At 40.0% G+C, this 13557-nt stretch overlaps 1 protein-coding gene across 2 annotated transcripts in view; it reads right to left on the bottom strand.

Moving 5' to 3' along the window:
* Positions 1-13557, bottom strand: part of LOC131698602 (phosphatidylinositol 3,4,5-trisphosphate-dependent Rac exchanger 1 protein-like) — a 111051-nt gene that overhangs the window by 12234 nt on the left and 85260 nt on the right. For both annotated transcript variants that reach the window (XM_058991083.1, XM_058991084.1), the window contains 10 exons: positions 12660-12799; positions 11086-11197; positions 9187-9368; positions 8519-8680; positions 8095-8305; positions 5438-5720; positions 4932-5138; positions 768-856; positions 338-420; positions 105-195 (listed from right to left, as the gene is read on the bottom strand). In XM_058991083.1, coding sequence (XP_058847066.1) covers positions 105-195; positions 338-420; positions 768-856; positions 4932-5138; positions 5438-5720; positions 8095-8305; positions 8519-8680; positions 9187-9368; positions 11086-11197; positions 12660-12799 — 1560 coding nt within the window. The remainder of the gene's footprint in view (positions 1-104; positions 196-337; positions 421-767; positions 857-4931; positions 5139-5437; positions 5721-8094; positions 8306-8518; positions 8681-9186; positions 9369-11085; positions 11198-12659; positions 12800-13557) is intronic.

Below are 13557 nucleotides of genomic sequence, written 5' to 3'. Positions count from 1 at the left end.
TGAAAGGGGGAGGGGCTATGAACACAGCTGCTGGCTTCAAATTGTGTACATCCACCGGTTTGAATTGACTAAGGATACATACAGTAGATACCAGACTTCAATACCTTGCAAACTGTAGTCCATTGGGAAGTGCTTGGTTTCCTCGAAAGCCTTGCTCATGACAGATCCTTTGAGAAGAGAGTTAATGGAATCTACCTGCAAAGGGTTAAGACGACAGCTTGGATCAAAACCAGAAAACTAAATAAATATGTTCTTTCTTTGACTGTTTATAGTTTGCTGCTTCAGAGTAAAAAAGAAACCTCAATAATAAATGGTATTCCTACTAATAGTCCTCTACCTGGTTAAATAGGTGTTCGAGACAGCCATGCAACTTGTCCTGCTTGTCGCAGGGTATTCTCATATCGCAAGGCAGCTCGTCTCCTGGGAAAAAAACACAATCCATTTACAACTGCACAGATCCATTTATCCATTTACAAGAACCCCCATTTTATATCATCCTGCCCAAAAAACTATCTAGAACTGAGTGTTCATTCTATAATAATCATGAGGAATATTGTCAAATGTATAAAATGTATACAACTATTTACTATTAGAGATATTTACATGTACTCTTTTTAATAATTCATGTCAAAGAATCCTGGGAGTAGAATTCTCTGGGGTGGAGTGGTTACCAGGGTTTTGATGCTGTTGTACCCCTGGTGAACAGATCATTGATTATCAATGAGATAATACATTTCCATGCTACCCTCACACAGTGCACAGCTTACCTGATCCCATTTCATCACTGCCCAGGTAGGAGCTGTTACTTCGGACACTGGTATAGGACAGGACCGAGTCCCGGTTACTATTGCATTCACTGAAACACACAACAAAAAAGGACTGTTACACAACCAACAAGGAGGCTTCCTTTTACTTGACCTTAAATGTGATTCTAGGTCTGTGTCTTGTGAGAAAACATTCATGGAAGTTATGGGAGTTCACCGTGTCTACACTTTTAAAAGTTGTTTTTACACATTTCAATTATAGAACCATTCAGCTTTGATGTTTTTTTCTTCAGTAGCTAAATTGGGAAAATGTACTGTTTTTCCCCCTGCTATCCACGCCTCCAGAGCAAACCAGAGAGAGTTAATGATATGTTGTAAACAAGTTGTGTACTATATCTATGAGAAATGGAACCTGACCAGCTTGTCATTTTAGATGTGTGTCTCCCGTGAGAAATTCAAACTTGCATAGCCTAAATATAGTAAAGCGGGTCTAAATAAAGGTTACATGGGCGTTGCAGGATTGTCCAGTATCACCTCTGTTTCAGTCTCGCCACACATATAGCTGTCTATATGCCACACCAGTTCTGTACACAATCACAGACACTAACAGTGTGCTGGTCCTACCCTTACATTTCCTTTACATTTAGACACTTAGATTTGCAGCTACCCAGTAACCTATAAAGACAAATTCACCTCTTAAACTTCAATCATTGTGTGTAATGAACCAATACAACAATGTATGAAACCTGCAATTAGTTTGTTTCTTAGTTAGGACACTAGGTATTGAAAAAAGATATTTAGGTATTGAGGTATTGAAAAATGAAAGGGGCTGATAACTCACAGCAGTTTATATGGCTCGTTCCTGCAACGCTGCTATTAATAACCTGTTGTTTCTGGTTCATTCACGCCTACCCCCTCTCCAGTATTAGTGTGGGGGCAGGCATTTCGTTTATTTGTCTGGCAGCCCAGATTGCAGGACAAACTGTCCAGTATATTATAGGATGCACACACCAACAAACACCCACCAACCCCCAGCTTGTTCTTGCCAAGGACATTACGCTTATAAATTGAACTTTTAACAATGCACTAATGTGGGAGTGCTACTTTTGAGAAACTATGTTAAAGTCAGAAAATGTATTTGTTACTGGAACAGATTTGTATACATTGAATGTTGTGCATATGGCATCCATTCATATTAATTTAACATCAGGTGCTTGTTCTAAGCAGATAACAGAACAGTAGGAGTAAAGCTTATACAGGTAAAAATGGGGAGAACAAACCCCTGGGTTTAAATGGGATTAACAAAGCTTCTGTGCTGTAGTTACGCACCCTTCTTTTCTGCACTAATAATTAAAAAAGCTACCTTTGTTATTTCTTAAAAAACAACAAAAAAAAATTCTCAATTGAGCCAGTAGCATTACATCATAATACTTTCCAGTTAAAGTAATCCTGTGGTAACAGGCATGTGTTTCTCAAGGTTTGCCCCCAGAGGGCAGCAGAGTACACTGCAGCTTGTTAAAGTCCCTGATTCAAACCACATTGACATAGCAGGAGCTGAAAACAGCACCACAGGAATGTAACCCAAAGGATATGAAAATAAACATTATCCACACTGTTTCAGACTGCACTTTGATGTGCACATTTGGTTGCCGTAAAGGGGAAACACAGCTGTTTATCCACACAGGCATTATGTATCCCCTAAAAGATTCAAGTACTGTATTCTGGGAGAGCAGAGACAAGTGCCAGTCATTTTCAGCACTCTGCCAGCTCAGCAGATTTTATGAGTGCTAATTTAGGATTTCTAATAAAAAATGCACTATATCATTTTAAATGCTTTTCAACTGACAACCCCCTGGGGTCTAATTTAAATACCCACATTTAGAAAACATTCATTACCATCTGTTTCTACAAAACATGTACTGTGGCTAAACTGTGCTAATGTGCATATGAGTTTAATATAGATTAAAATAACTGCAAAACCCACTTCTCAGCCTAGTTAAAAGAAGAGTATCACCACGGGATACTGCAATAGAAAGTGTTCTTATGAGATGTTATGTTTCTTCTCCTCTGTTATTACAAAGTCGTGATTATTTTATCAATCATTTCTTCACAGAAGGTATTCCTTTGTCCAACCTGTTGTGCCAGACCAGGGCACATAACTGATCAGTCCACAATGGTTTGGTACAAGTAAAACAAGGCTCTCCCAAGAACTGTACTGATAACGGTGCCCATCCTGCTTCCACCAATGAAACAATTTAAGTACTAACTTATTTGTTTGTATTTAATCATTTTTTTAAAATTCTTATGCCAAGAAAAGTCATGCCAACTGTTTTTTAAAAATTCACCATTTAAACAAGCAGCAGCCTAAAGCAATCATAAAGAGGTCACCATGCTCCTCAAAGACTTGTGTTAACGAATGCCCATGAAATTCCAATACCAAGCAGAATCAAAATCGGATGAGCAGTTCTCAAGATACCGCTGGCAATGCTGTGACATATCTTTGCTTTGTTACATCTTCATGGAACTCACATAACCTTCCTGGTACAGACTGCTGATCCGAGACATGGATCCAAGTTCAGACCAAACCTGGACAGCAACGGAACCCACAGCCCACTGTTCAATAGGCCACCGAGATGCCACAAAGGCAACAGGCTGGTTTGGAAAATGTGCAGACAGCTAATATGTGGCAAGAAGCTGAAAGATGGTGTGGTCAGCAATTCAGAGACTCATTCAATCCACAATGGGTAAATGCTGACTTAAGTCATTAGTTGGTTATATGGGGGCAGCCAGTTGATGAAACCAGACAGGCTTAGTGAGGACAGCAATGACCATGTGGTATTGTGTGCTGCTAGAACGCCAACTGGAGGAGCTGCCATAGACTGGCTAGACAGCACACAAGTACGGGAAAAGCTTTTTTTTCACTGTATCATGTTCACAATGACTATCATTGTAAACTGGAAGCTTGGTCTTGTATAATAAATGGCTAATTGTATAAACCTCTCTGGTGCTGCATGTGTGTGGTTTTCAGCTACTGAGTCCCTTTTAATTAAATAATAAGTAACAGTTTATTCTGAAAAGGAAAACCATAAAACAAGTTGGTCTTAATTAAAAACAGAGAGTGTAGAATACAACAAATGAGTCCAAACTACTGACCCAGTAAAGCTATGGGGTGTTAAGTGCCTCGGTTTTATATTCTTAAAGGATTTTTGAAGTCAGATTTTACTGGCAGAATGAGTACAGATTGTGAAGCCAGTAGACCAGCAATGTTGATAAGGAATGACTACAGATGGCCCTTTTGGCAAAGTTTGTTATGCTTACTGTTGTATACATTATGGAATGAGTTACCAGAACTAAGCATCAGTAAGTGGAACAGTGAAAGGATACTGAAAACATTGAGCACACCTTTAATCTACAGCTGTGGCCAAATGTTTTGAATCACCCGATAGAATTAACTCATTGTGCATCATAAAGACGAATGAAAACTGCTGAATAATGTTACGGTAGCTGTAGCAGGGCAATTGCCCTGCACGTGTGTATTTAGTGTTGGTATCATTTGTATGGGGAAATGGGTTTATTGTATGTCGTTTTGGAGTTGATTTATTTAATTGAATTACTGTTTTACAGACGGGCGCTCGATTGAGACTTGCTGCCTGCTAGGCTTGGTTGAGGGGAAGGGCAGCAAGTGATTGGCTGTGCTGGACCTCAATCAGCAGGTGGGTGGGTCTTGACCGAGTTGTATGAATACCGGCTCATGAGTAGGTTAGTTAGGGGATAGTGATCCCATGTGATGTATAGCGAGGGTTACGTAGTGTAGCCGGTTCCTGGAGCGGGACGCCTCGTTTTAAGGCTAGCGCTCGCCCTCTGGGGCACCTTTTATTTGTAGTTTTTGTACTGTGTTTTATTTTGCCTTTTGTACAGCTTGCATTGTAAACTGGAATGAAAAACTGACAAACTGAAATGTGACATTTCAAAATCTAATACTGTAAAACTATTATGGCTTTCGGTAGACTTTTGCAATATCATTTTGTAGTTTATTTGATTACTAATGTTAAATAAAATATCCAAATTATGTTGATATACATATATTATTTTTTCATTATGTCTCAATCCTAAAATTCTAGGTGAGGCAAAACACACATATATACAGTGCACAGTCCAGCCACTCACCTATAGGAGTCCCTGTAACTCATGGTGTCATGTCCTGAGTCTTCCTGGTCATCTTCCGACACTTTGAAGCAGACCTTTTTGATACCACAGTGCTCCGTCTTGTCGATGTCACCCTCCTCCGACACCAGCGACTGGGGAGGGGTCTCTTCTGAGGAAGGGGGCTCGCACTCTTCAGACTGGCTGGGCTCCGTTATAGACGAGAGGAGCCTGTATTAAATAAATCAATACATACATAAACGCAGAGGGAGTTTAAGCAGAACTATTTCACAGAAAGGGTAATATAAAATATAGAGCGGGGTAGCAGGAAACGTCATTGAGGCTTCTAGAATAAATGGCTTCATCAGAGAGCAAGAGAAAGACTAAGAACCATACGATAGGAGAGCAGGGCAGCAGCAAAATGGGTGCCCCCATTACGAATTAGTGAAAGCATTGTACATCACATTCTGTCTGCTGTTGCTTCCCACATTTTTCTTTGGAACTAGGTTAAGCTTCTTGGAAATACATACACATCTATCTGAGTCACATATTGCTTCATCTCCTTGACGGCAATGTCCATCCTGTTGAAGAGCTGGATGTAGGCGTCTTGCGTCTCCATGTCCTCCTGCTTGAGGAGGAAGCTCAGCCCCCCCTCGTCCAGGTTCACCCCCCCATTGTGGCTGAGGTCCAGCAGGCTCCCCTCCTGCTCCCTGTGGGGCTCCAGGTGCCCATTCTCCTGCGGCTGACACTTCCACGACGGGGCCGCCATGCTGGTGATGCAGTGTTGGGTGTGCGACATCGGGTTTAGGTTAGCTGAAAGTGCAGGCAGGCTGTGTTAGTTTACAGCTTAGTGTGCTGTAAGCCTATATGTACACATGGTAATTACTATTGTAAACTTCACCACAGAGCCATTAAAAAACATATTTTTGTGGTTCATAATAGCACTATTGCCCTCCACAGTGGGCATGCTGGGCAAGATGATTGACCTTGTATTTCATTTAGCATGTTTCTATGTTTCTAAGCTGCTTAAAACAAATAAAACACTCATTTTTGTCTTCTGTTTTGTACCAATTAATAAATACTTGAGACATCCAACACATACTGGGTAATTTAGAGATACTGTCCTTTTCATATTGACACAGACGTACAGAGTGCTCTTTGCTAGCGTTTAATGCTGTGGGTCACACAACAAATGAGGTTTCTAACCCTATTACTTCAGAAGTAAGACTTTTAAGTTGAGCTTTTGATCCAAGCTGCAGGTCTATATTTCTATGTTTTTTGATTATATGTATCAGAGACCAGTGTTGCAGAACCACTAATGTAAGCAGTTTTATAAAGAGGCACCAAATAATAGAATATTTCTTATAACCATGCTAGATGCCCAAAGCAATAAATAAACTACTTAATAAATGCCCCCAAGAGGATGCAGGGGGATTAGAGCTGGGAAATGCTGAATAAAAACTTGGAATCAAAATCACACTGAAACGCAATGTTCCCCAAAAACTGCAGACTTATGAAATTACAGGCATCCTTTACATACTTAAATGGCTGATTAAAAAAAAAAAAAAAACCTTTAAACTAGCTGTGTATATTTGTATGCAAAACTTGAGAATCAAGGTCATAAAAAGATATTCAACAGTTTCAGTCTGTAAAAATTTGTAAAATGTCAAAGTGAGTCTTTTTCAGAGATTTAAAGATGACATTTAGATCTGCCAGTGGTTGGATCTATTTAGTACAGCCCCATGTGGGCTAGTGATTTCTTCCTACACTACATAGACGCATGACTGTAGGTTTCTTGCCAAACCCCTGTTGAAACAGATGTACAGTGTAGAAATCAGCAATGTTCCTTTAACAAAACTACTTGCAATCTTCTGCATCATTTAGTTGGAAAAAAATCCCATATAATTATATTCTGGATGGCTCTACAAAAACTCAAAACAGGGTGACATTCCTACCAGCTGAGCCAACTAACCCTATGTGTAATAATGAACTGGTACTAAGCCAAAAAGACCAGAGTCAAATCAAACTGTCCAAGTAGTATCTTCAATAATCTTGCCATTTGAATCTATGGAGCAAGTATAGATTGTTTTGAATGCAAATAAATGGGAAATATGTATTATGTATATTTTACTTATGCAGTTGAGTTCTTAACAGGGGTTTGTCTTTTACAATACTTGAAGAACAGAAGAATCTTAGGGTCACTGTATTTTGTCAAAATGTCAGTGTGCTGTTTTTATCTTTTTTAGATTTCAGTGTATAAGATTATTGATCATTTTGTAAACTACACCAAGAAATTTGATAATAAAGAATCTCATTCCCAGTAAAACAATATATAAAAAATAATGACCAGTACACTGAATAGTAAATGATGGTACATATGCTCCAGTGAGTACAATTAGCTTTACACTTTCCCCTGATGGAACCCAGAAAAGGTAACTTAAACAGTATACCAAGAGAGAGAGAGAGAGAGAGAAATGAAAGTAAGATCATCATTAAAGTGTATGACTGTGGCATCTGTCTCCACTTGCTTCCCAGATGCAATGTTTATGTAATTATGGGTTGCTTGTACCAAATGAAGTTCTTGGTACGATTCATAAAAACAACAGACACAAGAATTACTGCAATGTTATTTTATCTTTTGTAATTAACTTCCGCATTGAGTGTTTTAAAACCCAACTGGAAGCACATTTTCCTCTCATCCGAGGCACTGACATTTTCAGCAGTAAAAATGTCAGTGCCCCGGATGAGAGGAAAATTCGCTTCCAAATCAGCTTTTAAAACACTTGATGCAGAAGTTAATTGCCACTGATTGGTTCTCATATATTTTAGCAACTGTGTTTACTTAAAGGAGCGTTAACCAATGCTTTACAATCCTGTTTTTTATACATCTTATGAACTTTATTCCACTTTCCTTATACCTCTTATTTTATACCGCTTTTTTATTTTATTTGTAACTTTGTTTTGATTTATTTTTTACGTTCACATCCTGGTACCTTTGCTGAAGGTCTCATGATCAGACTGCAGTGGAGTGAACTACAACACATGAAGTGTATATGTTCTACGAAGGAGCAGTAACATTTTGTATCTATAATGCTGTACTTTAAATATATGCATATCCTAAACAAAAAAAAAAAAGCAAAATAACCTAATTATCTTTTTTTTTTGCATCCATTTGAGAAATGTGTACCTTGGTCTGGATCCAACCCAAAAAATGAATTTTTACGCCCAAATCGGATACTGAAGGTCCTTCCTACTGATGTCATGCTTTTGGGGTAGGACACCTGCATGAGGTTCACGTGGCAGTTTGTCGGGCAGAAATCCAGACTACCAAGGGGGTGAGGCTTTGTCGTCGCTTGTTTGAAGGAGGGGCAAGCCCTATCCTGCAGCTCCTCTGCAAACTTCATGGTTAAAAAAATAAAAAGGAAAAAATGAATGGACACCTTGTGAGAAGCGTAGCTGCCTCTGCTATAGTATAGCAGAGTTGCTAAGGGTTTGCTTCATTTATATTAACATGTGGGTGTGCAGCATCAAATACAGTGCACTGCCCACACATCCATTTCAAAGTGCAGTTTGTTTAATAGCCTGATGTTTAGACCCTGCACTGGAGTTACCTGTTGGTAGCTGGAGATTCGCTTGCTGATGCTCTCGAGCTTGGTGTCGCAGATATCCCTGAACTCGTATTGAGGCATGGACACCAGCGTGCTTCTCAAGGAGGTCAGGCGACGGCAGTTCTCCACAAAGAGACTGTCGTCTTTTGCAAAGGCCTTCAAAATCTGAAATGCAAATGATTGAGTTACACCTCCCTCCCCAATCAAAAGTATCGTATATCATCCATTTACAACGTATAAGCACTTGTGGACCACCACTGCCTTGTGGAACATCTGCTGGGACAGGAGCAGATTGAAGATCACCAACCTCCCTGCCCCTTCATGTGTGGCCCTGGCTTTAAAAGAGTGCTCTGGCAAAACCCAAGCGTATCAAGTTCCAGTCTTATCCCCCTTTATATTTTTACCGGTAGGCAATTTTACTACACACACACACAAATGTAACGCATATAGTAATCTGCTATAAACATCCAGAGACAAGTTTCAGATTCTTTCATAAATACTTAACACTAGTTACTCATGATTGCATTCATACACTGTTTTATTGCTGCAAACGGTGGATAGGTACAGCAATTGAACCAAATGAATTCATTTGAACTACATGACAGTGACTGACACTTTACACTCAATAGCACTGTTTCCTTCCTTCTAAAATATACGGAAGTTCCCTGTACCTTTGCAGTCAGGCTGAAGCAGCCCTTGGGCGCCACCATTTTCTCCAGGACGTGGCTCTTGATGCCAGCAGTGCTGACGTACTCGTAGACCACGCCGTGCTCTAGGTGGACATTATCTACTGTCAGGCTGACAAGCGGAGTCTCATCCGAGATAATTAACTTACTGATACTCTTCAGCGGGTCTGAAAAAAAAATCAATAGGTAATGATTAGTGAGAGTAACAAGCCTGAACAAATAACCACTCAGGAACCCCAAGTTCATGACAGTGCTTTCCTGTTCCCATCACTTAAAGTGATGCACCTTGTCTGCTCTTGCCTAATTGCTAAGGGATGTCAATACCTTAGTTAATCAAGTCATGTTTTAATTTAGCCTCTCTCGGATCATAAGGAACCAATATCCTGTCACATACGACAGCAACAGTTTCAAGTATTGGGGTTCAGCAGTACAGGAAAGGATAATGTCGTTGAGAAAGACCAGCATTAACGATCCAAAGAGTACCCCCCCACCCTCTTCCTTGGAATATAAAAAAAGCCTCATTTGAAGAAATTCTGTTAAAACAAATGTCTCATAAACTAACCAACAAGCAGATGACTGCTTGAAACCATTTGATCATTCAGTGAAGTGGTATTCACATCCTATAAAACAAAGGAATGTTTGTAAAGGATATTGATATGCAGAAGTTTAGTATAATTCTTTTCTACAATGTGCCAGTTAATTTATAATGCAGTGTAGATTGCCAAACCATTGGGATTGTATGAAAATGTAGCTTGCTTTTAGTTTAGAATAAGGTGGCAGTGATCCTAGGTTTGTATTTCAGATTTGCATTCTGTACAGATTTGAATTAATATTATATCTGAAAAACACATCCAGCTTTAACGGCTCTGAATTCAGTATATCTGCTTGTTTATTTTTAGCACTACAAAACAAAGCTGCAGCAAAAAGCAATCTGAATATTCAAGGCTTCGAGTAAAAGGTAATCATATTTAGGTATAAGCAAATGCAACAGGCAGGCATTCTGTTCCCCCCCCAAGTGGTACAGACACAAAACATCTAAAAATTACAGAAAAAAAGAGAAAATAAAACAGTTTGAAAGGAAAAAGAAGGCAACTGAAATTTAACACCTCTAAGTCCTGCAGCAGATCGTAATGACATAAAATACACTGCAGTTTTAAAGTGTCTAAAAATGCACAAGATGAAAGCCCAGGAAGCAGGAGACGATCGCTGCACAGATGCTAAGTAGTGGTAAACTGACACCAGAGTCCACGACATCTAACACAAGAGTCATGGCCTAACAGAAGGTAAAAAGAAGTGGTAAGATGCAGCAGGATTTTCTTCAAAGGCAAACAGGGAACAGACTTGACCTCCAAATCTGCCCAACCTGCCCTTCCTCTGGGCTGAGGGCCATGTAGACACATCACATCTGTCTCCGCCTGGGGGTTCTCGTTATGCTACTAAGTAGCAAGTCATCTAAAGACATAAGGGTTTGCCCACTCTTCAGATCCAAAAGGACTTTAGTCTGTCATTCACTGCTCATTAGGCAGAAACCAAGTCAAAACACATCAACACTCTGTGAGTGTCATGTTGTCTAGTGGAGCTTTGCCATAGGCAGGAAAAACATTGTCACTGATGTATACCTTCACAGAGCGCTAATGTGTTTCGTCTATGGGCCCACTTTCTTGAATCAAGCACCTCTAGGGAGTAGGAACTCCATTATGCCTTGCAGCTCTAGTAACTGTGGTGATACCTCAGCTGGTCTTACAGATGAATTAACTTTACATTACAGGGAATCCCTTCGTTCTACTTCTATCTTTCTGGTTCCGTTTTGCTATTTAAACCAGCACTTAACTGAGTTACCAATGCTGATACATGTAATGTTATTGAATGTCTGCTGTCACATACCTGCGCCCTGTTTGACATCATTGATATCATCATCATCCTCTGTCATGCTGGACCGCAAGGCTCTCTCCTCCTCTGCATCTTCGAACGTCCTGTACACCCACTGTGTCAGCCCCTGGGGAGAGAATATGTATTGTACAAAAGGTTACACGTCTTTTCCGAAAATTGTGCAATACAGATTAAATTGCTGAAAGCAGAAATGTGAGTAATGGTAAAAATGATTTACACAGATCATTTATCAATTATTTAGATTCCAAATGTGGTTATGCCACAAATCTGATACATAAGAAATGTAATTGTGTACTTGGACTGAAGAAGTTTGATACTGTTGAAAATTACTTTTATCTTGAAGACCTTGACATTTCTTGATTATTATTATTATTATTATTATTATTATTATTATTATTACTCTGGCACGCACTTGCCGATTCTTCCTGAGCAACATCCGAAGAATCCGACCCTTCCTCACCAACTATGCTACCCAGCTCCTGGTCCAGGCCCTGGTACTCTCCCGCCTAGACTACTGCAACTCCCTCCTGGCTGGCCTCCCTGCGTCTGCCACCCGTCCGCTCCAGCTCATCCAGAACTCTGCTGCCCGTCTGGTGTTCTCTCTGCCTCGCTTCGCCCACGCTACTCCACTACTCCGCTCGCTCCACTGGCTCCCGATCACCGCTCGCATCCAGTTCAAGACTCTTGTACTAGCCTACAGATGCCTTGACCAGACTGCACCCAGCTACCTCCAGACCCTCATCTCTCTCTCTCTACACCCCCACTCGACCTCTCCGCTCCGCCTGCACTAGAAGACTAGCTCTACCTCCGCTACGCTCCCCTGCCTCCAGAGCCCGCTCCTTCTCCACCCTTGCTCCGCAGTGGTGGAATGACCTTCCTACAGATGTCAGGACTGCCCAGTCCCTGACCACATTCCGGCGCCTCCTTAAGACTCACCTCTTCAAAGAGCACCTGTAAACTCCTCTGTTTGTATCCTGGGACACTGTCACCCTTCATGTAAATGTGCTTTATTTTGCTCTTATCTGCCCCCTATTTTACTGCATTTAATCCTGTACTTCAGAATACTGTAATCTGCCAAGTGTTTAACCTGTAGTACTTTGTATTTAATCACATCCTGATGTAACTATCACTATTTAATCATATCCTGATGTAACTATCACTATTATCTGCTGTATTATTGAATTGTGGTTTGTCACACTTGTACTTTGCTTGAACAAAAGTTATTGTATTTCTTGTATTGTAACACTTGAAATGTATTTGCTTACGATTGTAAGTCGCCCTGGATAAGGGCGTCTGCTAAGAAATAAATAATAAATAATAATAATAATATTATTATTATTATTATTATTATTATTATTCATTTCTCACAGACACCCTTATCCAAGTTATTGATGTAACAGGTTTCTTTTTTTGTACTTCTAGTCACATTACAATTGAGTGTTTAAAGATATGGTGCAATCTTGATTTGAAATATATTTCAAGCATTCTCACAGTATTGTATAAAGTATACAGAACATCATGGAAATGAAAGTATTGGGAGAACACATGAAGGCTTAGGGATACTTTACCAGCTCCTGCTGCTCCTGGTTTGACCGGTAGGCTGAGAAATGATCCAGGACTTCATTGAAACTCTCATTGTTGACGTTGTTACCGTTCACTTTCAGAATGCACTGGCCTGGCTGGAGGCCTGCTGCTGCTGCCTCTGAACCTGGAGAAAACAAAAGGCCTGTTTAGACATTACTGTAGCAGGCCACTTATTTCAGCTTGACGGAAATAAAACACTCAGGTTTTTTTAATGCACATTTTTTTACTGCGTAGCAGTATACTTTCATAAACTCTGAAAACAAATAGTACAACATAGTATTAACATAGTATTAAAGTAAGGAATATTGTACACCCAACTGTGCATAATAAGGCTGTAATTCTATCAAGGGTTTCTGGTGACAAATAAATCACGAGAGCGCTAACAATGTCTGACGACTTACATGTCACCAGAGATCCTCGACAGAATTACAGCCTTATACGTACACTTTTGGTTTATATTAGTATCATTAAAAAAGCTATCTAACTCTATTCCAATTCAGCCCACACATAGACCAGAAATCACTTTCGAATGCTGAAATGTGTGGAGCTGATCTCACTGCAGCAGCGTGCACTATTTCTGTCAGTATTGGTCGTTTTCATCCCTGATATCTGTATGCATTCAGTATTTAATATTGAATTCAGTGAATTGTCATCTCTAGTCTGATCACCTGCAAACTACAGTATGAAAAGCACCTTGGAAGGCATCCAAGCAACACATGGTGATATGGACAGCCTATCAAGAAAGACACTGGGTTGGATTACAAACCTAATTCCTTTTCTGTTCTGACAGTTGTTTTGACAACTGAATTCAGTTAGGTCAAGACTTTGGAAATCACTATTGTCCTCTTTTACACCCTGATCCATGCAGCTAATTCATAAGGT

The sequence above is a fragment of the Acipenser ruthenus genome, chromosome 18 (genome assembly GCF_902713425.1).
Source record: "Acipenser ruthenus chromosome 18, fAciRut3.2 maternal haplotype, whole genome shotgun sequence".
Classification (NCBI taxonomy): Eukaryota; Metazoa; Chordata; class Actinopteri; order Acipenseriformes; family Acipenseridae; genus Acipenser; species Acipenser ruthenus.
This window is presented reverse-complemented; position numbering and strand designations above follow the sequence as displayed.